General features: G+C 36.7%; 1 protein-coding gene across 1 annotated transcript in view; it reads left to right on the forward strand.

Moving 5' to 3' along the window:
* The window catches only part of Stag2 (stromal antigen 2), a 133,670-nt gene that overhangs the window by 45,355 nt on the left and 61,757 nt on the right, over positions 1 to 26,558 (forward strand). Inside the window, 3 exon segments of the mRNA XM_041639915.1 lie at positions 9,036 to 9,174; positions 17,729 to 17,807; positions 24,812 to 24,976. Of these exon segments, the coding sequence (XP_041495849.1) occupies positions 9,131 to 9,174; positions 17,729 to 17,807; positions 24,812 to 24,976 (288 nt within the window). The 5' untranslated portion in view covers positions 9,036 to 9,130.

A 26,558-nucleotide genomic window follows, 5' to 3' on the forward strand; every position in this document is an offset into this window, starting at 1 on the left:
GGCATGTGTGATATCTATCCTTAAGAAAGATTTGAATACCCAGTGAGATTCTACTGAAGAAAACTAATTTTTCCATTGAGAGTGGTTATCTATTGGGGATAGCTTCTGGGTTAGGGGTGGGGGCTTGTGTCTATTTTTCCTCTCAGTGCTGGGACCCCATCTGGCTGCATGCTTCCACGAGTCACTGTGATTTCATATGTTCATCAGTTCAGTTGTAGTTAGAAGACCTTGTTTCTTTGGTGTCCTCCATCCCCATGACTCTCACAGTCTCTCTGCCTCTTCTGCAGTTTTCTGAGCTCTGAAGGAGAGAGGGATTTGATGGAGACATCCCCCTTAAGACTTACTTAATGTTCAAAGATCTCTCACTTTCTGCACATTTTCCAATTTTGGGTCTCTGTTCCCATTTACTGCAAGAGGAAGCATCTCTGAGTATAATAGAATGTCATTTCATTGCTATATTCCTTTAGCAGAACAGTAGTAGTATTTGGTTTTTCCCTAGGTGCATGGTCCTTCTAGGCTCAGGTTTTTTGGCTCTCTGAGCAGTGTCGGGTGTAGGTTTCATCTCGTGGGGTGGGACTTAAATCCAATCAGATAGTGGTTGGTTAGTTTCACAAAGTTTGTGTGACTGTTGGCACCAGTGCATCTTTTTATGATTTATTTATTATTTCATATGCATTAATGTTTTGCCTGCATGTATGTCTTATGAGAACATCAGATACCCTGAAACTGTAATTGCAGACAGTTGTCAGATGCCATGTTGGTGCTGGGAATTCAAGCCTGGGTTTTTTGGAAGAATAGCCAGTGCACTTAACTGCTGAGCCATCTCTCCAGCCCCAGCACCAGTATTATCTTGCAGGCTAGTCACCATTGTAGATCGAAGGGTAACTGGGTTGGTATTTACCTGTCTCCTGTGATACCATGCTAAGTGACTTCCAGTACCATGAACTTCCAGTACCAGTCAGTAGGGGTGAAGGCTCTAGGAAGGCACCAACCAGCTTGACGTGTGTTGAATTAGTTATGTAAGTGTTGTGTTCAGCAGTAGGGCCTTATCATTTGTGGAGAGAATCTAATAGCCTTGACAATTGCCTGGGTTGTTTGGGGCTTTCCATAGGCTCCTTTGATCAATAGATGTAACTCATTCCTGGCTCTGAAGGTTTTATTTGCTGAGATGTCTAAATGGGGCTTTGTGTCCTCCATTATTTGGTGACTGATTCCATTTAGATTACTTTCATATATATACATATGTATGAAGAGGGCACCGGATCCCATTATTGATGGTTGTGAACCACCATGTGGTTGCTGGGAATTGGAAGAGCTATCAGTTCTCTTAACCTTTGAGCCATCTATCCAGTCCCAGGTACACATATAATTTCAGAAGCTTCACTGTGTTAGGTTTCTGTACAACTTTTCAAATGGCCCTCAGTTTTAGCTTCTTTTTGTGGTGCTAGCGATTGAGTCTATGGACTTGCAGATGCTTTCGATGTAATCTATTGGGAGTAAGTAAAATAGAAACAAATTCTTTGTTTCTGAATTAGCATACAAGGTAATGGACTTCATTGTGACATTTTTATACATGCTCTGTTTTTCGCAATGCATCTCCATTTCCACTCCTGGTCCCTTATCTGTAGCCTTCCACTTTCAGTACTCTACTTTTATTCACTTTTTGTATCACGTTGTCTATTAAACCTTCCACTTCCTTAAAACCTCATCCTCTCTCAGTACATGACCTATCCATACCCACTTATACACATGTAATAATTAAAACCATGTCTGCATATGCGAGAGACTGTTATATTATTTTGTCTTTTTAATTCTGGATTTTACCTAACTAAATAATGTAATTTTCAGTCCATCCTTTTTTACTGCATATATTCTGTGAAATCAGAATTTAGATTTTGCTTGAAATCTGGGTAAAACTCTTTGTCTTCATCTACTTTCCCATCAGATCTACTGTTGCCTGAAATTTTCTCTCTTTCTTTCTTTCTTTCTTTCTTTCTCTTCCTCCTCCTCCTTTTTTTTGGGTTTTTTTTTTTTGAGACAGGGTTTCTCTGTGGCTTTGGAGCCTATCCTGGAACTCGCTTTTACAGACCAGGCTGGCCTCGAACTCACAGAGATCTGCATGCCTCTACCTCGCGAGATTAAGCTGGGATTAAAGCTGTGTGCCACCACTGCCCTGTGCCTGAAATTTTCTTTTGAACAAGTAGTACCTAGCATGAAATAACTTGGCTAGCAATACCATGTTCTGCTTGAATAATGTTGTATATCCTTTATTAGTGTTAACACCTGAATTTGAAATAACCTTGTTTCAGATATGATGTTTATAACTTTAGATATCTGTTGTTCTAGCAAATTGAAATGTTGATACCCACGATAATACACACTTGTAGGTGTTGATTTAGAATGTCCTAACAAGTTGGAAATGATGTTAATGTGGAAATGATGTTAATGTGATACATACTTAAATTAACTAAGTTTAAAAAGATAGATATATATGATGTTTTAGTGAGATTTTTGACATTGTAACAAAGCAAGTTCTCTCTCTTAACTGCTGAATCTTCTTTCCAGTCCTATAAAAGTTAGTTTCGAAGCTTTGGGACTTTTAGTGTGTTTAGTTTGTCTACTTAGTTCTTTTAGAAAGGCTTTTTTCTTTTGGAGCCTTAACTTCCTAGTTAGTATTTTTAAAGATTGTAAGAGTAGATATGGGGTTTATTCTTGAGTTAGGAAATGTCATTGATTCTTTGTGGTCTTTAAGGTTTAACGTCCAGATTACCTGTTTCTGTACTCTAGGCCTTGAGCTTATGGATTCATTAGGATTGATCCACTTTGTAGAAAAGAAAATGCATTTGCAAATAATGTATGTGGTAGCTACAATGTGGTATCAAGAAACTTCTAGATTCAGAAGTTACTGCTGGTTAGAGTACATGCCATCATTGCATAATTTGTCATTCTTTGCAATTCTATTTACTCAAAAAATTTGGCAAAAACTAGGGAGCCTGCTAGAAGAAAGAAAAAATATTTTGAAATGAATAAAATTTAAAGGTCATTAATTATCAAATTGATAGTACATTTTCCTCCTTTTGAAGGTATGTAGTTATATCTAATTTAAATATGAAAAGCTAACTATTTCATTTCTCATGCTCAAAGCTGCCATATGACATTTAACAGAGAATTGGTAGTAACTTTTCCTGTTTTAATCAACATCAGATTAATTTACAGAACAGAATATAGCTAGGCTAATACTGTTGGGAAATATTTTAATGTGTGTGACTTTTGTTTATGCTTCATCTGTTTAACTCTGTGAAGCTGTGCTTCTTTGTCTGTCTAAAACCCTTGATTGTCCTAATAAAGATCTGAATGGCCAATAGTTGAGGCAGGAGCAAGGATAGGCGGAGCTGGCCTGCAGAGAATATAAATAGGAGCAGAAATCTGGGGAAAGGGAGAAACAAGAGAACAAGGAGAGTAGGACATCAGGGGCCAGCCACCAGCTTACACAGCAAATCATGGAGAAAGAAGTAAAGCAAGGTATACAGAAATAGAGAAAGAGAAAAGCCCAGAGGCAAGAGGTAGTCGGGTAAGTTAAGAAAAGCTGTCAAGAAGCAAGCCAAGTTAAGGCGAAGCATTTATAAGTAATAATACGCCTCCATGTGTTTTATTGGAGAGCTGAGTGGTGGGCTCCCCAAAGAGTGAAAAGAGTTAAAAAACCAACCACAACACAATATGAAGAAACCTCCTTTGCTCCTGTTAGTCCATCTGTTTGGAAGTTTCTGTTCCCTGGATTGGAGATAGCAGCTTAGTACAGTGCTTGCCTATGATAGCATGTACAGTGCCCTAGGTTAAACCACTAGCACCACCAAAAGAAAAGTTTCTATTCCCTGCTAATCTACACTTTGCAGGTATAAGAAAGACAAGTTTATGATGGGAATCAGTTTTTATATGCTTGACTTTTTATTACTATGGACCTGAAATTAGAATGAATCATATTTTAGCAGCATAGTTTTGTAATTCCTCAGCTTTAAAATTTTTCCAGCTGGCCTTAAACTTGTGTTCTTTCTTCTGCTTTAGTCTCTCCGGTACTAGAATGACAGGCTGTGCCACTGTATGGACCTTGTGGAGTACAATTCTTTTTCAGAATTTAACTTTTCTTGTACTAACAATAAGACTGTAAGTTACAAATTGAAAAACCACTCACATGTTGGTCAGTCTGATGTTGGCTATTTTCACCTTTTTTTGTTACTATTAATATACAGTTTATAGTGTATTGTTCTTAAATGTATCATATTTACATTGATACAAAATCATAAGTAGTTTCATTGTTAAATGTTTCATTACTTACAGTGATGTACAGCCACTTAATTCATGGTTGGACATTTAATTTTCAGTGCTTGTTTTATAATGTCAGTGGCATTTTGGAAGAGCGTATGCATATCTTAGATATGATATTAATGAGTAGAAGAGTGTGACTTTGGGGAGGAACACTAAGATGACGACGTGGTGTGCATGAATTCACCAGCATTTAGCTGCTGAAGAATTTTTTTGATAGAATTAATGCTTCAGCTGCTTAGGTGTTCGTTACCAGATTCCCCAGTAATACATGGATTCTGAGTGACTGTGTTAGTCATGATCTGTTCACTCTGTTTGGACTGCTTGCGATTGAATTAAAAGTCATTTCCAACAATTATTCTTCTCAAAGGAAAAATTAAAGTTACTCTTATTTTTTAAACAGCATCGCAAAATATCAGTTTTTTTGCTTGCTTCAATTTTGTGGTATAATTTAAGTGAATTTTACAAATCAGTTTTTGTAGCTAAAGATGTAATTATTTTTATTTATATACATTTATTTATTTCACTAAAGTTTCTTCATGTATTCAGAACTGAAAGTCACTTCCGTGTGTGTTGGTTGCTTCAGATAGAATACAAGTTCTCTGTTTTGTAGTGCAACCCAGTCCCAGAAGATGTTTTTGTTATTAAATTTAACTTATAATCTAAGTTGGAATAACAGCCTGTAAATGTACACTAAATATAGTTAACCTTTTAATAAGAAAAAATAGAAGCTAGTTGATGCTGATGGTCCTTTCAAGGAAAATAATCCTGGAGACTTAATGCGCACTTCATGTCCGTGTTCTATCTTTCCCAGTCGTGGGGATGGCATCTCTTTTATAGTAGTTACGGAGAATCCCTATATGTGATCAAGACTTCAAACTTTTTCTTTGATATTGAGTGAGAGCTCCACCTTGTGATCTTTGAGCATATATATTTTTTAAATTAATAGCCTGCAGTAGTGTTTTAATATTTTATGTATTTATTTAAACATTGTATGTTCTTAAGTTCTATTGTGTAATTAAATATATTTAAAGACATTTTTGGTGGAGAGGTAGTGTAATGGAGACTGAACATAACACCATGCACTTGCTATGCAAATGTTCTGCTCTATCCCCAGTCCTCTTCTTTGCTTTTTATTTTAAGACAGGCTCTCACTAAGTTTGTCAAGTCTGGACTGTCCTTGAACTTGGGATCCTCCTGCCTCGTGCCTTTTAGTACTGGGATTATAGACCTATGCCACGAGACTTGAATGAAGGCATTATTTAATAAATTTTGTAATCTAAGTTTTTGGGAAAAAGCAAATTGTATTCACATGCAGGTATAGACATTTAAAATAGTCTCAACTTTTTGATTTCTAAAACTTTGATTTTGGAAAACATTTCTAGTAGCAACTTTACGCACTGTGTTCTCTTCTAAATCCCAAAGCAACTTTGTGATTTTTGTTAAGTTATAATGCTGTTTGTTTAGCTAATAAGTTAGCCAGATGATTAAAATATCAAAAACTCCTGGGCAGTGGTGACTCACATCTTTAGTCCCAATACTTGGGGAGTAGGAGCAGGTGGATCTCTGTGAGTTCAAGGCTAGTTTGTTCTCTGTCGTAATGCCAGGACAGCCAGGGGTATATAGTGAGACCCTGTCTCAAATATATGAGACACTCTCTCGAGTATAATATATATATATATATATATATATATATATATAACATATTATATATAATTATATATAAATATATGTATTTGAAACAAGGTATCACTCTACATCCTAGGCTTTCCAAAATATATGAAGTTTGGCATTTTTAGGTTTAAGAGGTATATGCTTTCTTAGAGAAATCCTTATATTTCTCTAAGAAATTTTTTGTATAGGTAGTTCCATAAGAAAGATCATTGTTCTGTTTAGTATTACCATTGAACAATACTTCAGGCCCCACAGTTTTTGTTGGAAGTGCTCAGAGATGCAGTGACACAGCATAGATGGCTTTCGTATACTTTTAAAATCTTACCGCGAAGTGTTGGCAGGATTTGTCTGAGCCTTTACAGTTCCCTTAAAATTTCAAATCACTTTTAAAAGATTATATAGGGCATTAGAAGACAAAGATGACATTACAAACCTTGGAAATACAGACTATTAGACATTTGTTTAGGATACAGTAATAAAAGCTGGATTACATTACTGGAGGGGAACAGTAATTTAGGGTATAAGGAAGACCATACTAATAGTAGGTATAGTTTAAAATTTTAGAGTATGAGGACCTTTTAGATAGAAGGTAAACTGAATGATTTCGCACTGTGAATTTGTTATGTTGCTGTCCACAGAATATTCTTTTTCTTTTTTTCTGAGACAATTTCAGGTAGGCAAGTTAGTCTTGAACTTTATGTAGCCATTGATGACCTTGAACGTCTGATCTTGCCTTGACTCCACAGTTCTGTGGTTAGAGGCTTACACTACCATTCATGCTGCATAAATACTTGTAAAGATTTTTTTTTTAAATTTCACCCTGATAATAGTATAAGCTAGGAAATAGTGCTTTGAACACATTTTTATTTGTCAATTCATGTTTCTTATGGACTTACTCCTTTTCTTGGATCTTATTTTCTTTTCTCTGCTCACCTTTTTCTTTCTTACTAGGGACCTAGAACTCACTGTGTAGTCCAGACTATCCTGAAACTAGAATATCTCTTGCTTTTGTTTTCTGATTGCTGGAAGTATAGATGTGTAGCATCACACTCAGCCTTTTGTTCCTTTATTGGAAAAGGTCATTAGAATTTCACCAGTATTTGAGCATTTATAAGATAATATTTAGCTTTACCTACTTTAAAATTTTTTTTACTTTTACATGTATTTACCTATATGTGTGTGTAGGAATACGTGAGTCTTGGTGTGGGTATACATGTCTTGGTGCATATATGGAGGCCATTGGGCAGTTTGAGGTAGTCAGTTTTTTTTTTTCATGTGTGTCCCAGGAATTGAATTCAGATAATCAGGTTTGATGGGAGGTGATTTTACCTACTTCATCATCTCACAGGCCTTCATGTACTTTTAGGCGACCACCAAATATTTAGGTTCTTTTTTGGTTTTTCGAGACAGGGTTTCTCTGTGGTTTTGGAGCCTGTCCTGGAACTAGCTCTTGTAGACCAGGCTGGTCTTGAACTCACAGAGATTTAGGTTCTCTTTGAAAGACAAAATCAGAACTGAAACATAAGACTGAAACCTATAAAAGGCCAAGTGTTCTGATGTATATCTGTAATCCTAGTACTGGGGAAATGAGTCAGGAGGATCAAGAGTTCAAGGTTGTCCTCAAAGCTAGTATAGGATATGTAAGGTACTGTCTCAAAAAAACAAAAAAACAAGCTCGGTTAGATAACTCAGCAGATATAAACATTGCTACTCAAATCTGACAACCTGGATTTTATCTCTGGAACCTACACAAATATGGAAGGAGTCAGCATGACAAAGTCCACTGACCTCCACATGTGACACATAGTCGTATAATAAATAAGAAAGATTTTATATTTTTTTATGGTAAGACATTCAGACATTAGCTTTTAGCCTATTGGCCCTTTCCCTCTCTGTTATATACTAGTCATTCAATAGCAGATCATTTTTTCGTTTAGGAGGGTGTACCTGTGACCTTCAAAGTTAGAAAGCAATTCCTTTCTCATGCTCAGATTTATACTTAATTTGGTATAAAGTGTCATCCTTTTTGTTTGAGATACATTCTTGCTATGTAGACTAGGCTGACCTCAAACTCATGACTGCTGGGGTTATAGGTGTATGCCACTAAAAGTAGCATTCACTCTTTTTTTTGTTCTCTTATGGTGTTTTTGAGATGATTTCTCTGTGTAACCCTGATTGTCCTGGAACTCACTCTGAAGACCAGACTGGTCTCAAACTCACAAATATCCACTTGCTTCTGCCTTCCAAGTTCTGTGATTAGAGGTGTGAGCCACCACTGCCTGGCAACAAGTAGCATTCTTGTGTTTCTGTGACTTTTGTTTTTATTTGTTGTGTTGGGAATCACACTCAAGCATGCTGACCAATGTTATTCACACTGTTTGTATATGCATCAAGAGGGGAACAGATCAAAATCATTTTTACATTTTTTTACTCTTTTCAACAGAACATGGTATTAACACAACAGCTGCTTATTAGTAAACCAAACCTTTTGCTGTATCAAGGGTAGAAAAACTTATTCTTTTCAAATTATATCTTAGTTTTTAAATGCTCCTTTAGCCATGTCTGAATACCATCAGTAAAAAGATAAAAAAGATTTAGGCATACTTATTATATTATGATTTAAACTTTTTTAGGGACTTCGACTTTAGTAAGAGCAATATTCTATTCCTTTTTAATATGTATTTATTTGTATATGCATGATGTTTATGTGTGCTTCATGTTGTATGTATATATACACATGAGAATACACATAAAAACAAGTTTGTATATACATGGGTAGATTAATGGATAGAGAGAGAGGAACACACAGAACAATCACAAGGCTAGGAGTCATGAGATATTTTAAACAAAACTGTATGATACAATCATCTTTGTTGTGTTATTACTGTAGCTCTGTAAGTTCTTAACATCTAGCTAAATGGAAGAGAACAAAATACTTATTTACTAAAACACATTAAGAGACATTGGGGAATTTAGCTTTTGAGTGAATATTTCTTGATGTTTGTAGTGTATTTATAATGAATATTTTCTCCTCTTTAAAGGAACGCCTTTCTGAGAGGAAGCACACCATCATTTAACTCACATAAATATATGAATATATTTCTGACATTGGGGTGTTCCAGAAGATGATAAAGAAATGATAGCAGCTCCAGAAATACCAACTGATTTTAATCTACTACAGTAAGTACTTTGTATTGTTGTAATGTTTAAGGATTTGTCTTTTCTCACAAAATTGAAATGATAATTTTGATTAAATTACTTCTCCTTGTTCTTAATATATAAGTTAGCGTGTATGTTTTCGAAGTTTATTTTAATTGGTAGTCATTGAATTTTTTTAGGACTTCTGTAATATTTTGGATCTATTTTTAAAATTTACATATGGTACATTATACTATCACTTTGCAAATATTTATTTTATTTTCAGTTATGTGTATGTGCATGTGTCTATATGTGGGTATGTGTATGTATATGCAGTTGCCTGTCAAAGCCAGAAGACAGCGTCAGATTCCCTGGAGCTGGAGTTACTGGAAAGTGAACACTGCATGAGCACTGTATGCTTTTAACTACTGAGAAATCTCTCCAGCCTCTACTATAATTTTTTGATGGGAAGTTTTGAGTCCATTGTTGGTATTGTAGTGTGCCTTAGTGGCTGTGGAGAACACCATGACTGTTATGAAAGAGACACCATGATTCTTAGAAAGAAAGCATTTCATTGGGGCTTGCTTAGCAGTTTTAGAGGGTTGGTCCATGACCATCATGGTGCGAAGCAGACCGACATGACACTGTAGCAGTAGCTGAGAACTTTACATTCTGATCTGTAGGCAGTGGGTAGAGGGAGGAGAGACTTCTGTTGTGGGCTTTTGGAACTTCAAAGCCCACTTCTCAAATGACACATCTTCTTCAATTAGGCTACATTTCTTAAACCTTCTAAAATAGTCAGTAACTGGGTACCAAGCATATGAGCCTATGGGGGCTATTCTCTTTCAAATCACCACATAGTACTAGTTGCTTTGAGGGAGAATATCAAGATTATTAAAATGTCAAATCTTTTTGTTAATAAGGAATCATACCATACATAAGTATTTAGGTTGTCACATCAAGATTTATTTTTAAATCAAATGAGGGTAAGACATGTCAGTCATTCGTTTCAGAAACAAGTTATATACATATTGGTCTAAAAAGGTATGAATGCTTGATAACTCACCCATTTCCCTATCCTGTCTTTAAAATTACCTATACTCTTGAGGCTGAAGAGGTAGCTAGTACGTAAGAGAACTTGTTGCGTGCAGAGCCACCAGGTTCATTTCCCAGTACTCACATAGTCTTCTTGTGTATCATTCTGGTTCCAGGGACACCACTGGGCACTAGGCATGCACATGGTGCACAGATATACATACATGCACATAGAGCACTAATACCTATAAAATAAACATCTAAGAATCACTCCCTATACCCTTTAGTTTGCTTTTATTGTAATTATCCCCTTTTTTTTCTTAGTTTCTTTTTTTGGTGGGAAATAGTAGCTCTCGCAGTATTTCCTTTTTACTGGGAGTAAAGTGTATGCTACCATGCCTGGATATCAAGTTCAAGGCTAGCCTGAGCTATATAATGAGATCTAGGTCTCTCTGGGTTATACAGTGACCCTGTCTCCTGTCTCTGTAAGAGTCATATTATATGCACACATGTAGATGTGGGTGAATTTTTGTGAAAGGGTCTCACTATGTAGCTGTGGTTGGCCTATAACCAACAGGGGAGGGAGGGAGAGAGAAAGGGAGGGAGGGAGGGAGGGAGGGGGAGAGAGAGAGAGAGAGAGAGAGAGAGAGAGAGAGAGAGAGAGAGTCGAGAAAGATCCATTCACCTCTGCCTTGCAAGTGTTGGGATTAAAGGTACACACCACTATGCCTGGGTATCTGTTTTTATATAAAGTAATGGTTCCTTGAGGTGTCTGAATAAAAATGAGCCTTTAAATTGCCTGTAGATCTGCTTGGCTTTATTTTAACATACACACAATTTCTTGTTAGATCCTGTTAGATTATGAAACTTGATTTAGTAGAAAAGTTTGGATAAAACTTTTGACTATATAGATACTATTTTACATAGGAGCCAGTTTCTGCATTTGTTAATGTGTAGCTTTTCATATTCTTTTATTTATTTATTTATTTATTTATTATGTATACAATATTCTGTCTACATGTATGCCTGCAGGCCAGAAGAGGGCACCAGACCTCATTACAGATGGTTGTGAGCCACCATGTGGTTGCTGGGAATTGAACTCAGGACCTTTGGAAGAGCAGGCTATGCTCTTAACCGCTGAGCCATCTCTCCAGCCCCAGCTTTTCATATTCTTAATAATTTTTGTTTGGTTGAGATTATGAGTATTGGGGTTTTGCTAATATTATGGCTTTTTCTTGATGTTCTTGGATTAACACAGGACCTTATGCATACTAGTATTTGCTATTGAGTTATATAGTCTCCAAAAGTTAGGCTACATATACCCTATGTAGTAGCCTAAGATGACCTTGAACTCATGCAACCCCTGCCTTCTCAAGTTTTTGGGTTGCAGGCATATACTACCATGCACATTTTTATGCATTTCTACTCAATAAACCTAGGGCACGCTAGCCAAGCATCATGCTGAATCACATCTTTAGCCCAATCTATATTTTTTAAGTATTTATTTATTTATTTGTTATGTATACATATTCTGTCTGTGTGTCTGTCTGCAGGACAGAAGAGGGCACCAGACCTTATTACAGATGGTTGTGAGCCACCATGTTGTAGTAATAAGGGCGGCGGTGCTGCATCCCCAGCACCCCAGCCGCCCGCACAGCTAGCTTATGCCCGAAATAACAACACAAAAACTGTATTCATTTAATTACTGCTTGGCCCATTCTCTTCTAGGCTAATTCTCACATATTAATTTAGCCCATTTCTAATCATCTGTGTATGGCACCCCAAGGTGCGCTTACCAGGAAGATTCTAGCCTATGTCCATCCTGGGTCAGAGCTTCATCCCGGGAGCGGGGCATGGCGTCTCTCTCAGGCGTCTGCTCCAGAGAGCAGAGCTGTGGAATCTCTGACCTCACTTCCTCTTCCTCCCAGCGTTCTGTTCTGTTTACTCCTCCCACCTATCCTCTAACCAATAAAATGGGCCAAGGCAGTTCCTTTATTAGCCAATGACCTTCCTCCATCATTTCCCCTTTTTCGGTTTAAACAAAAAAAAAAGGCTTTAACTTTAACATAGCAAAATTACATATAACAAAACAGTTATCAAGTAAAAGTTACAATAATCTTTATCATAACTAAGAAAAACTATAACTATAACTAACTATTCTTAACTCCATCAAAGACTCCAGAAAGATATAATATTACCTAAGTAAACAAGAACTAAGAAACTTCAAACTCTAGAAATGACAAAGACATCTCGCTGCCTGGACAGTCACCCAAAGTTCTTTTGTACCGTTGGGGCATCCATCTTCATCCTTCAGGCCCATGGTATCCAGCAGACATTTCCATAAAGCAGGAAAATTCAAAGTCAGTTCAGTCACTATCTGTTGTGTCCTGCAGAATGTCTCGCAGACTCTTTCATGAATCAGGAACCCCGAAAGATCTTCTCACCTTAGGCAAGTTCAGTAGTCCTCTCTCTGCGGGTTCTCTGTGTCCAGTTTATGCAATAGTCCAGGCAAGAGCAGTTTCTTGCCCAAATGGCTATCAAACTCCATAAGGTGCCTCTTCGATGCACATCTTCCTCTTGAAGTACATTGGTGCTGCCAGGAGCAGAGTGTCTCATTGTCATGAAAAGTCCTCAGTTATTAAAACATTAAATGTCCTATTCTGTAATCTTTGAAAGACATGAAGAATGTCTATCTGAAACATATCTCTATATATCTAGAAAATCTAACTAACATGACTACAAGCTTTACTATTATCGATGATTATCCATTAACAACCTATATTTCTTAATTATACAGTGCATATTTAAACGAACTACACAATCATAATACCTTAATCAAAATCAGAAACACTTATACATATAACAAAATTGACCTTAAATCTCTATCAATGAAGCAAAATCTATACTAATGCAAATTATTCATACCTATATCATATCCCCCTTTATATGTAAAAGAACATTTATAAACATTATTTGGGAATATGGGTGCAGTTATTTCTCTCCAAACTGCTTCCTGCTGAATGGGGGCATCTTTAATTAGGTCTTTCATGGTATAACCTGTGTGCTAGTTTCATCTCAGTTGGCAGTTGAGTGAAGTAATTTTTTGAAGATGTTCACTGCAACCCTTCAGGAGGGCGTGGTCTATCATACCAAATCGGAATAGAAGAAATGAACAGCGTCTCATCCTCTGTGAAAACAAAATAAGAAACTCCTTTCCAAAGCATCATATCCTTAGATCCAAATCCAAAATATCTATGTTGGATTAGTTTAGCAGCATTTATAAGTAAATATCTTTTAGCAGCTGTTGCTCCTTCCTCAGCATTCAAACAATTCAAAGAGAGCATAATAGCATACAGTATCAAAATTCTCTGTGTATTTTCCATCTTTGTGCAGCTTTGTTTTAACCTCTATTTTGTTTATTCTTACTTTTAACTCTTTGCTTTTTGAGACAGGTTCTCTGTATCTTTGACCTGAAGTAACTCTGTAGACCAGGCTGTCTTTGAACTCTCAGAGATCCGCCTGTCTCTGCCTCCCAGGCATTGGGATTAAAGGTGTAAGCTACTACACCTTGAACTCACAGAGATCTGTTTGTCTCTGCCTTCTAGGCACTGGGATTAAAGGCGTGTGCTACCACACACAACAACTCTCTTTTTGTTTTTTACTTTAAGAACTTCCACTTTTAGTCTGCATATATTTTTAACACACTTTAAACCATTCAGAAATTTTCTCTGTCTTTGAATCTCTCTTTACTGTATATCTCTCTTTTTCTGACCACATGAATCTTTAATTTACCAAGCAATCTCAGTAGGACTAAAGGCGTGGCTTTGCCAGCTAGATCCAGTCCATTCCTTAGCTTTCCAGCCTCATGGCGGATATACAGGCTGTAGCCATGTTTACTGCAACAACTGTATGGCATTTCAAGGTCCCTGCCAGCAAGTGAGCTACAACAGATAACACTCAAGTCCTCTCTCTCGGTAGCCAGCCCTCCTGCCTCAAACAGTCAGAGTTTGCCCTGGCAGGATGGCCCAGAAAGCCGGCACTTTTAAACGGCGCAGCTTTTTTCCTGCTATGGCTGAAAACCAAAAAGCATGCGTTCAGCTTTTCGTCAACACCGTTTAAGTGTTTCGTGGCAGGACCTCTTAATGAGCTGCAGGCTTTGCAGCTAAAGCTGAGTCAGGAAGCCTCTCTTAGATGAAAGCGCATGCTTGCCTCTAACAAGCAGAGCAGACCCGAGAACACAGCGAGTCTAGTTGCCATCAAACAAATCGTAGCACTTTACTCCAAATGCTCTATTCAAAAGCTCTGTCTCCCACAGGAGCCAGACAGAGATCGCAATGGCGGCACAGCCCCAGGAAGTCGCGCTTTAAAATGACACAGCGTTTTTTCTGCTACTGTTGCCGAATCAGGAAATCTCTCTACAGCACGCCACCAACAAACAGCAAAAATCTGTGTTAAACTCTCTTTCCCTTATTTTTAAGCCTTCTCAGGTTTTTTTAAGTGGGTTTAGTCCATCACGTGGGGCGCCAACTGTAGTAATAAGGGCGGTGGGGCTGTGTCCCCAGCACCCCAGCCGCCCGCACAGCTAGTTTATGCCCGAAATAACAACACAAAAACTGTATTCATTTAATTACTGCTTGGCCCATTCTCTTCTAGGCTAATTCTCACATATTAATTTAGCCCATTTCTAATCATCTGTGTATGGCACCCCAAGGTGCGCTTACCAGGAAGATTCTAGCCTATGTCCATCCTGGGTCAGAGCTTCATCCCGGGAGCGGGGCATGGCGTCTCTCTCAGGCGTCTGCTCCAGAGAGCAGAGCTGTGGAGTCTCTGACCTCACTTCCTCTTCCTCCCAGCGTTCTGTTCTGTTTACTCCTCCCACCTATCCTCTAACCAATAAAATGGGCCAGGGCAGTTCCTTTATTAGCCAATGACCTTCCTCCATCACCATGTGGTTGCCAGGAATTGAACTCAGGACCTTTGGAAGAGCAGGCAATGCTCTTAACCTCTGAGCCATCTCTCCAGCCCAATCTATGATATTTTAATCACAGTATATTGTTGCTATACATTAAGGTTTCTATGGAAAAATAACATCTTCAGTCAGACTTTCTCCAAGTCTTGATTTTTTTTAAAAAAATAAGGAGTTAGTGGGCCACGTTTAGTGCTACATACATGCCTGTGATCCCGGCACTTGTGAAGTGGAGTCAGGAAGATTGAGAGTTTGAGATCAGACTGGGCTTCATAATGAGGGCCTGCTTACCAAAGTAAAATCATTCCTCAAATAGCAAATTCTTTTCCTGAAGATGTATAGGACAGTGTAAGAAATTAAGACAGGAGGTATGCCTTCTTTTATGAGCTCTTATTTTAAAGTTAAGAAAAAATTATACAATTTTTTATGTACATCAAGATTCAAGATCATTAAAAAGTTCATACTATAGATTAGAGTATTAATTTAGAATACTTTAATATGGATCTCTAATAGGATAATCGATAATTAGGATTGATGAGAGTAGAATAAACAGCATTTGCTTGGGGATCTGAGATGTAAAGGACAGTGAGAAAAGAAGATTCATTTAGTCCTGTTATTAGTAGATGAGTCCTATATCCAACCATAGAAGGGTTATCTCAATATTTTTGTCAACATATTAATAAATATGTCATTTCACCTATGAAACAGTATAATTTAGACAGAATTGGGGAGAATTTATTTTTTTCAGTGTGGGGGTTAAATTCCCATTTTGATGATTCAGTTTTTATTCCTAGTGACGTATTCTTGTGGTTTAGGTTGTTGGGAGGAATAAGAATGTTCTTGAGCCTTTGGCTCTTCTGTGGCCATTAGAGTATTGGGAAGGCTACTGTTCAGATTTTTAGCAGTTACTGAGCTTAGAGTTAGTGCTTCCCAAGTACCTGGGAAGGAAAGAATATAATTTATGTATGAAAATATTTAAAAAGGTTTTAATTACTTCACCATACTATATTTAATTATAGAAGAATATCAGTGACAGCCATATTTTTAAGTTTTTGTTTTGTTTTGTTTTTTGAGATGGTGTTCCTCTGTGTAACAGCTTTAGCTGTCCTTGAATTCATTCTGTAGACCAGGCTGACCTTGCACTAAAGGGATCTCCCTGCCTCTGCGTCCTGAGTGCTGGGATTAAAGGCGTGCACCATCACTGTCCAGAAGCAATCATCTTTTAAATTTCATGGTTAAGGTTATAGTAGTTAATTGAATAGTAATTAGTACTCAGAACTGGTATTTATTACATCAACATGATAGGGCACAGTTAGGATTCACACTATCTTCAGTATATTGTTTTAATTACTTTGTAGGTAAGTACTATAAATAGTAATTTTTCTTTGTAGTATGTTAACCATTACTTTAGATTTATGAAGTATTCCTACCTCAACAGTGTCTGGACAGCTGGTAATATTACAGGAATAAAAACAGAAATAGAAGAAATCTAGATAGAAAGGATTGCCTTTATAAAGGTAGTCTTTCCCTTTGGTTCCATTTATTTGAAGCAGAACTGACTCATTTTCAATGGCTATTCCGTTATCTTTCATGGTAGCTTTATTGTGAAAACCCAATGGTTATGTAAATACCAATATATATATCTTGCTTTAACTGTCTAAATTGGGTAGGGTTAGTTTGTACATGATCTATCTCTTTTTCTCTCTTACACACACACGATATAAAAAACCATGCATGCTACTTAAATTTTATTTAAATCAGTTTTTTTGTGAGTATTGAGAAAATTCAGGTTATGCAAAGTTATTCCTATTCCCACTAAAAACAAGGGCCAGTTTTTTTTAGGACTAGTTTTTTCTGTTGGAAGTTGAAGAGACTGTGTATATTGTATATTGTGTTATAGATGAGAAGACTGAGATTATTTCTGCAAGATCACTGCTATTTAGTATTAGAATGGATTATCCTTATTAGTTTACTGCCTGTTTACTTCATTAAGGTTTTTGAGCATTTAGCATAGTTCTCTATTATGTTTCAGTTTATTTTATATGAGTTTTTATGAGATCTCTCTTTATATTCATTCAGAATTACATTTTGTAGTGATATATACTTATATAGTATATTTTTGTATTTATATTATGTATAAATCTTTTGAATGAAGTAGAAGTCAGAGGAACTGTAGATATTGCTAAGATTCTCTAATGATTTAATATTGAATGGCAAAATAGTTTATTTTGTTTTTGTTTTTGTTTGGTTTTGATTTTAGTTTTCTGAGACATGGTTTCTCTGTATACTCCTGACTGCCCTGGAGCTCACTCTGTACACCAGGCTGGCCTTGAACTCACAGAGATCTGCCTGTCTCTGCCTTCTAAGTGCAGGGATTAAAAGTGTGTACCACAACCACCACCCGGTCTTACATCCTCTTTTATCTCCTTCCTACTCCTGTCATCCCATTTTCTACATCTATAACTCTGTTTTATTTGTGACTTGCTGATTTGTTATAATTCAACAATGCCTTTCTTTTATAGATATTAAAAAATTGGAAACATTACCTACTTTTGTAAGAAAGGTTTAAAATGTTTGCTTATCTTTTTGTCATAGGGAGTCAGAAACACATTTTTCTTCTGACACAGATTTTGAGGACATTGAAGGAAAAAATCAGAAGCAAGGCAAAGGCAAAGTATGTATCATTTATGTGACTATTTTTAAGGGGTGTGTGTGTGTGTGTATGTTTGTGTGTGCATGCACGTGCATGCATGTGTGCACTTCACTGAAAGAGAATTTTTATCCTTTAAATATGGCTTGTTTTCGGGTCTCAATTGTATTGCAGACCTTCTGAGTGTACATGGTTCTTTATGTTTTCAGCCCAAATAGCTTTTAAATATCTAAATAGTATATTATCATTGAAATTAATGCTGTAATTTTGTTTTTAGTAGGTCATTTTATAAAGTACAATATGCTAAGCAAAATGTGTTATCCCAACTGGTTTGATTTGCCTCTAAATTGATTCTGATACACCATACTGATGTAATATATAACCTGAATATATAACATGTAACTTATACCCATTATGTCTATTTTACTAGTGAAAATCACTTTATCCTTTGTAAATGTCAAAGATGAAAACTAGCAAAGTTGAGTTTTTAGTCAGTAGAACACAAATTTAGAGTATGACTAAGTAGCTAGATAGATGTCAATAGATTAGTAAGTTGTTAAATTATTTTGCTGGATTTTTTTTTGTTTTTTATTACTTAGTTTCACTGTATAGCTTAGGCATGCCCAGGCTGGAATGAATTTATGATATTTCTGACATAATCTTCTTCCTCAGTGATGAGATTATACATGTGTACTACCATGTAGATTGTGATTTTTAAATAATTTACTTGTATTTCATTTGCATTGGTGTTTTGCTTACATGTAAGTCTGTGTGTGGGTGTCAGATCTTGGAGTTACAGACAGTTGTGAGTTGCAATGTGGGTGCTGGGAATTGAACCTGAGTCCTTTAGAAGAGCAGTCAGTACTCTTAACCACTGAACCATCTCTCCAGCCTTAGATCATGATTTTCTACTGACATATTTTGAAAAAGTCTAAGTTGTATAGAACTGTGCAGTGAACTTTCCTCATAATCCTGGGATCCAGAGTTTATTTATAATTCAGACATTTAAAGAACTTGAATGTGTATGCTTGTGCGTGTGTGTGTGCTCACACACACACGCCTTTAGGGTTTTGACTTCTGTGAAAGAACACTATATCCAAAAGCAACTTGGGGAGGAAGCTTTCTATTTCAGCTTACAGTTCTACATTATACTCCATCATTGGGGAAGGTCAGGGCAGGAACTCAGATATAACAGGAGTCTGGATGATGGAGTTTTTGCATAGGCCATGGGGTAGTGGCTTGCTTGAGCTGCTTTCTTACAGCACCCAGGTCTACCAGCCAGAAGTGGCACTGACCATTATGAGTGAAGGATGATGGGTCATCCTATATCAATCAAGAAAATAAACTACAGGCTTGCTCATAGCCCAGTCTGGTTGGGGCATTTTCTCAGTTGTGTTCCCTTCTCTCAAATGACTCTAGCTTCTGTAAAGCTGATGACATAAAACTAGCCAGGTGTGTGTGTGTGTGTGTGTGTGTGTGTGTGTGTGTGTGTATGTATTCCATATGGAATTTGATTTAAATGGAACCATACCATGCAAACTACGTTTAAAGTGTACCCCAAACTCAATGAGAATCTTCAACAACTTTTATCAGTGAATATAACTGTAATGTTTAGTGATTTCATAGCATCACATTTTATACATGGAACATAAATTATTTAACAAGATCTTGGAATAGTTCTTACAATGCCTATAATTAATTTATTACCATTTTTATGTTTAGTTCCTTAAAAAAATAGAAATTTAAAACAGAAACACTAGGATGTGAAAGGAAACTGGAACTCGTAAGTGTTGAAAACAAACATTTGTAATTCTAGTGAGCAGCGTATGGTTATTTATTTATTTAATACAGTGTTCTGCCTGAATGCCTACCTACATCCCAGAAAGAAGGCACCAGATCTCATTATAGATGGTAGTGAGCCACCATGTAGTTGCTGGGAATTGAACTCAGGACCTCTGGAAGAACAGTCAGTGCTCTCAACCACTGAGCCATCTCTCCAGCCTATGATTATTTATTATTAAACAGTTTTCTCGGGTCTACTTTTGTTTATAGTTTCATTTATACATTCAGATTAGGGTCCATCCTCATGGCATCTCAATAGAGTAAACACTTTTCTGAGTTTTGTTTTACCTTGTGTTTGGTAGTGCTAGGGATTGAGTCAAGGGCTCTCACATATATTGAACATTCTGTCTGTTGTTGTGATGTAGCCTAAGCCCCTCTAAAATTTTTCTTTTTGTGATATAGCTTATTTAACTTTTCAGAGCTAGTGCTAAAGGTGAAGTGTTAGTGGCCAGATCAAGGATTTATTGTAATAATAAGAGAAACTACATTTTAACATTATTCTGTTTGTTTTATGTGCTGTGGTAACAATTAGTATATATGTATACATGAGTATAATTATATAATTATAATAACCTAATTTAATATCAAATCAAATTACAAAACCTGAGCCTGGAGAGGTGGTTCAACTTTTACAACTGTGTATTTCTTTTCTGAAGGACATCAGTTTGATTCCCAGAATCAATATCATGTGACACATAGCTGCCTGTAAGTCTGTCTCAGGGGAATCTGGTCCCTCTAGCCTCAGCAGGCACCATCTCTTCACCCATGTTACTTACCCACTCACAGATTTGCCTACAATTTAAAAAGAAAGTCTTGAATATAAAACTTGCATATTTTATAGATAGAAATTGATATCTAGAGACAGTCAATGGTTAAATGATCTGAATCCATTTTTTTTTACTATGATTCTACCACCAAATGTCTTTTATTTTTTCTTCTTCCTCCTCTTCTGCCCATGTCCCATCTTTCTCGGAGACAGAGTCTTAGTGTCATGTACCTTGAACTTGCTTTGCAGCCAAGGCTGGCCTCTGATCTGCCTTTTCAAGTGCTGAGATTACAAGTGTATGTAACTATACCAATCTGTACTTTTTCTGCATTTCCCTTATTTTACCATGTTTTCCTCAAGCACAGCAGATGGATTGAAGTATTTTAATTGTACTAACTTTTCATACTGACCAACTATATTAACACACATGATACACAATTTAAAATTATATGGTTCTGTGTTATTGTTAACTTTTAAAAAACATTTTAATATACTCGTAGTTTTTTAGCCTTATCTGAAATTCTTTTACTTTGTGCAAAAGCATTTCATTTTACAATTATGAATTAATGATTTAGGTTCACAAAGATTGAGTCCTTTAGCAAAATTAACTAACAGGTAACATCTCAAAATATTATGAAAGTTATGTACTGAAATAATTATTAAGCATAGTGTGGTTTTTGCTAGGTGTGGTAACATATGCCTCTAATCTCAGTTGCTTAGGAGGCTAAAGCAGATAGATTGCATTTTCATTCCAGGATGGGCTGTTTGTTTACTTCAAGCCAGCCTAAAAATGATTAACAAAATTCTGTCTCAAAATAATAATCAAAAGGACTAGAAATATACCTCACTAATAATTGCTTGCCTTGCATGGATTAGTCCCTGAATGCATCCCCATTACCACAAAACACCAAAAAGAAAAGCACAACAAACCAAAACCAGAAAGGATTCTGTAAAGTAATATGCAAACATACACAGAGTGTCTTTGAAAATAAATCTATAGGTTGGACTCTCGATCAGAAAATTACAGAAATGGCTTGCTTTTAGACTGTCCATCACATAACAATATTGCTTTTATTTTTAATGTCTTATAAAAATAAAGACTATGTAGTATGTGACTATGTTGGTTAGATTTAACTGTCAACTTGATACTTTTTAAAATTACTTGAGGAAAGAGTGTATAATGAATTAGATAAGTTGGCCTATGGCATGTCTGGTGGAATTTCTTGATTGTTAAATGATGTAGGGAAACCTGGACGATTGTGAGCACTACTATAACCTAAGTGAGTAAAGAGAAAGCCAGCTGAGACAAAGCAAGGATTGTTAATTTTATTTGTTCTTAACTGTGTGGTGTGACTACTTGAGTTTCTGTCCTGATGTCCCTGAAATGATGAACTTTGACTGGAATTGTAAGCCAAGTAAAACCTTCCTCTCCTAAGTATTTTATCACAGAAATAGAAACAAAGTAGAGCAGTCACTTACAAAGCCAAAGATAGTTACTGTAACTTTATAGAAGGTTGACAGACACTTGCTCTCTAGATCATAGTGTAGTGCTGAGCTGCTGGCAGGCCTGCTTTTAGTCCCGCCCGGCTTCCACACAGCTAGCTTAGCCCCGGAAATAACAGCACACAAACTGTATTCTTTTAAACACTGCCTGGCCCATTAGTTTCAGCCTCTTATTGGCTAATTCTCACATCTTGCTTTAACCCATATTTAGTAATTTGTGTAGCACCACGAGGTGGTAGCTTACGGGGAAAGATTCAGCATGTCTGACCTGGTAGCTGGCTCCATGGTGTCTGCCCAGCTATGCTTTCTTTTTCCCAGCATTCTGTTCTGTCTACTCCACCTATCTAAATCCTGCCCTATCAAAAGCCAAGGCAGTTTTTTTATTAACCAATGAGAGTAACACATAGACAGATGACCCTCCTCCATCATCACAGGAATGTATATCTCTAAAAGGGATCCTGAAGTTATGAAATACAAGGGTCTGAAAATATTTCCTTGAAAGATTTGATTTTTGGCAATGACACTTTAATGGTGAATTAGAGAGACTGGAAAGATGGTCAGTGGTTAAGAACTCTTGCTTGCTGCTCCTGCAAAGGACCAAGGTTTGATTCCCTAGTATCCGCATAGTGATTTAGGTGCAGGGGTTCTGACACTTTCTTTGGGTCTCCCTAGGTACCACGCACACACATGGTGCTTAGACATACGTAGAGATGAAATGCTCATATATTTAAAAAAATGAGTTAGGGTAAAATTGTTGATTACTTTTATCCCCTGGTAGCATGCAAAAGACCTGCGCAAGATCAAACTAGTGTGGATGGAGAAGGGGGCTATGATCCGATCTTATCTGAGGAGCTATTGGCAATTGATGGCTACTGGGAAAGGGAGAATCAGGTTTCTATAGGGATTCAGCTCCTGAAAGACTATCCATGTACAAGTATATTTTCCTGTAGCCATATACCTACTGGCAGCACTAAGTTGACTCCAGGGGTTAAGGAAAATAGAGAACAGATGTAATTAGGAAGGAAAAGTGGTTGGAGGAATAGTGGGAGCACTAAAGGGTAGGGGGTTAGAGGGAATTTGAACAAAACCTATATTATGAAATTTTTAGTCAATAAAAAGACAATGTAGTAGGGATGGCTCTTTTTCTTAAACAAGGTGTAAAAGTTGTGGGAGTATTTTGCATAAGTTATGCAATGAGCCTTTACCTTTTTTCATGCACATAATTACGTATGTATGTATGTGTGTATGTATGTGCGTACGTATGTGTAGAAGTCAGAGGATAACTCATGGGAGTTGTTCAGTCCTGCTCTTTGAATCCTGGGGATTGAACTCAGGTCATCAGGCTTGGCAACAAGTATTTTACCTTATGAGCCATTTCTGTGGCTCTATATAGGGAACCATTGTCTGATTCAGGAAACTCCTACTTCCAGTACTGACAGCTTTCTTATAAGTGAACTTCATTTTTACGCAGTGATCATTAATTGAATTCTCATGGTGTTTGAGGGTTGACTCAGGACAAAAATGAATTTCATAGCTTTATTTACACTCTATAAATACTTGTTTGAGATTGTAATGATGAGATTGTAGAGATGACTCTGTGGGTTAACAGCATTGGCTGTTCTTGGAGAGGACCTGTGTTTGATTCTTGGAACCTACATGGTGGCTGGCTCACGACTGCCTATAATAGTTTGAGGAGATCAGTAGTAACCTCTTCTGGCCTCTGTGGGCACACATCCATATGTGTAAGAAAAATACTTGTACATGAAATAAAGTTGAAAATTAAAAGAATATTGCAGTGAATTATAAAGCTGGCAGCAGGAATTATGTTAGGTTGTTGAACTTAGTCTGAATTACCTTACAGGAGGTTGTTCTAGCTACCTACTCTCTTCTGTACCCTAATACAGAATGATAGACTAAGATAAAACTTGAAGAGATGTTTTTTATTTCTGTGGTGTTTTTTTCAGACTTTGTTGATATTTTGAGTACTTTTAATGCTGTGATATGGCATTGTTTTTCAAAATTAAATTTAGTAGATTTAATTCTATTGATTTAGATCTAAGTAACATTTACTGAATTTCTTCTCGAACAGAAGTGATAATAATAGCAATTATTGTTTTATTTATTATGTGCTGAGTATATTTATAATAAATATTTTCTGTTTTCATCATCACAGCAACCCTGTGCGGTAGCCATAGTTTTTATGTTCTGCTTTACAAACAAGAAAATGTTTCTCTTTTCCTTTTATTTCTCTTTCTTATTCCTCTTCTCCCCTCATTCTCCTTCTTTTCTTTCTCCTCTTTCACAGCAAGGCCTCACATAGCCCAGGTTGACCTTGAATTTGTTTCAGTCTCCCTGTTTCATTCCCTTGACTGTTGGCATTCTAAACACGTGCCACCATGTCAGATGTGGAGTAATGTGTGGATAAGTAACATGTCCAAAATCACTCAGCCTAATAGGATTAGAAATTTCAACCTGCAGTTTGTCATCAAAGACTATGATCTGCTGTAAGATAATATGAGCTTCTGGGCTGGAGAGTTGACTCAGCAGTAAGAACTCTTACAAAGACCCTAGTTCAACTTCCAGCACCCGCATGGTGTCACATAACTAACTCCAGTCTCAGAGGATCTGAAGCTCTCTTCTGATCTTCATAGGCTCCAGGCTCAAACATGGTATACATGCAAACATGCACAAAAACCACTCAAAGGCATAAAGTAGGCAAATAAATAAAATTAAAAAATAATGTATGCTTCATGGAAAACAAAGAGGTCTTAACTGTCATGTAACTTTCTTATATATGAATGACATTCTTTTATATATCAAGTTAAAACTTAATCAGCAGCTTTCTTGATATTTTTTTTCAGTTCTCAAGGATATAAGTTAATCAGCTTGTTTTTTTTTTTTGTGTGTGTGTGTGCAGACTTGTAAAAAAGGCAAAAAAGGTCCAGCAGAAAAGAGTAAAAGTGGAAATGGAGGAGGAAAACCTCCTTCTGGTCCAAACCGAATGAATGGTCATCATCAACAGAATGGAGTGGAAAACATGATGTTGTTTGAAGTTGTTAAAATGGGCAAGAGTGCTATGCAGGTAACAGTTATGATATTCTTTGAAGTATATTTGTGTATACAAATATCAACAAATGGAGTCGTTTTGTCTGGTGTCCTTTATTTTTGTAAACTTCAGTATTTTAGTTCGTTTGCATTGCTGAAAAATGACCTGGTCTACATAGCATATAAACAACAGAAAGTGGTTTCTCAAAGTTATGCAATCTAGAATGTCTGGGATCAAGGTGCTGTAAGATTTTTAATGTCTGAAGGGCCTTTTGGTTCATAGATAGAGCATCCTATAAAGTCTTGCCAAACTTTCCTAAGACTATCACACTGGTGCTAAGGTCTCAACATGACATGCAATGACAGGAGGTATACAAATTACCAGAAATTTCAACTTAGAGTCACTGCAAAGTAGATGCTTCTGGTTTTCTCTGGTCTTTTGTGCTTTTGCTGACTATTTTAGGTTATCAGATGTTTTTAGACTAGTCTAGCATGCACAGGGACCTGTGTTTGGCCCCCAGCAATGAGATGAGAAAGATAAGTAAAAAGTGAAAATAAAAACCTGAACAAACTCTGTTTCTGCCTGCCCCCAAGCGACATTTTTAGTTATCTTCCCAGGGATTGCTGTAAAGCTCTTGTACACCTCTAAGTTATGTGTATTTTCCTCTTGTGTTACTTTCCTGAGGCCAAATTTGATCAAGGAAACCTGCTTTTTAGAAACTGGATTTTCCCCTCACTCAAAAGTTTCAGCCCCGATTTCCTTATGGCATACTTTATATTTTTCAGCCACAGTGCTCAGGCCTTTATGTTTCTCTACGTGCTTGGAATAGTTCCTTTTCTTTCTTCCAAATCAAATAGGGATGACTGAATAAAAGTTCGTTCTTTTATAAGCTTACTTTTAATTATGTGCATATATGTGTTTTTGCATGTGGGTGTATTCACTTAAGTGCAGGTGCCCAAGTAGTACAGAGACATTGGCCCCTTTGGAACTGGAGCAACAGGCAATTGTGATCTGCCTGAGTGGATATTCAGAATTAAACTCAGAGTCCTCTGTAAAATCAGTGTGTGTTCTTAACCTCTGATCCATCTCTTCAGCCTCTAAATGTCACTATTTTGAAAAGCGGTCTTAGGTACTGTCTTCACTTTTCCAATGTAACATTTATTCTTACCTTACTCTTGACATTCCATTAACACATTTACAATATCAGATTATAGTAATGTATGTATATCTGGCTCTGATTTCCCCTCTTTTGTTTCTTTGAGACAGAATGTGTAGCTTGACTGGCCTGGAAGTAGTGACTTGCTTTAGTCTCGTGAATGCTGATATTTGTCGGCTTGTGTCCCTATGCTCAGTTCTAAATATGTTCTTAGTGTACTATTAGATTAGAAGAAAATTTACCTATTTGTACCTATTTGTGATGGTATACACTTGTAATCCTAGTCCTTGAGGGAAAATGTCTGAAGCATCCTTTGTTCTGAGCCAAGTTGGGCTACATAATGAATTCCAACTGAGCCTGAGGTATATAGCAAGCATCCACCTCCATAGAATTTTTAAACCACTTTTAGTGTAACAGCTTACATTTTTTTTACAGTTTTTAAATTGTGAAAGACTTGCATTC

The sequence above is a fragment of the Microtus oregoni genome, unplaced genomic scaffold, assembly GCF_018167655.1.
Source record: "Microtus oregoni isolate MIOR12 unplaced genomic scaffold, Mior012 000061F_ref0000440, whole genome shotgun sequence".
Lineage (NCBI taxonomy): Eukaryota > Metazoa > Chordata > Mammalia > Rodentia > Cricetidae > Microtus > Microtus oregoni.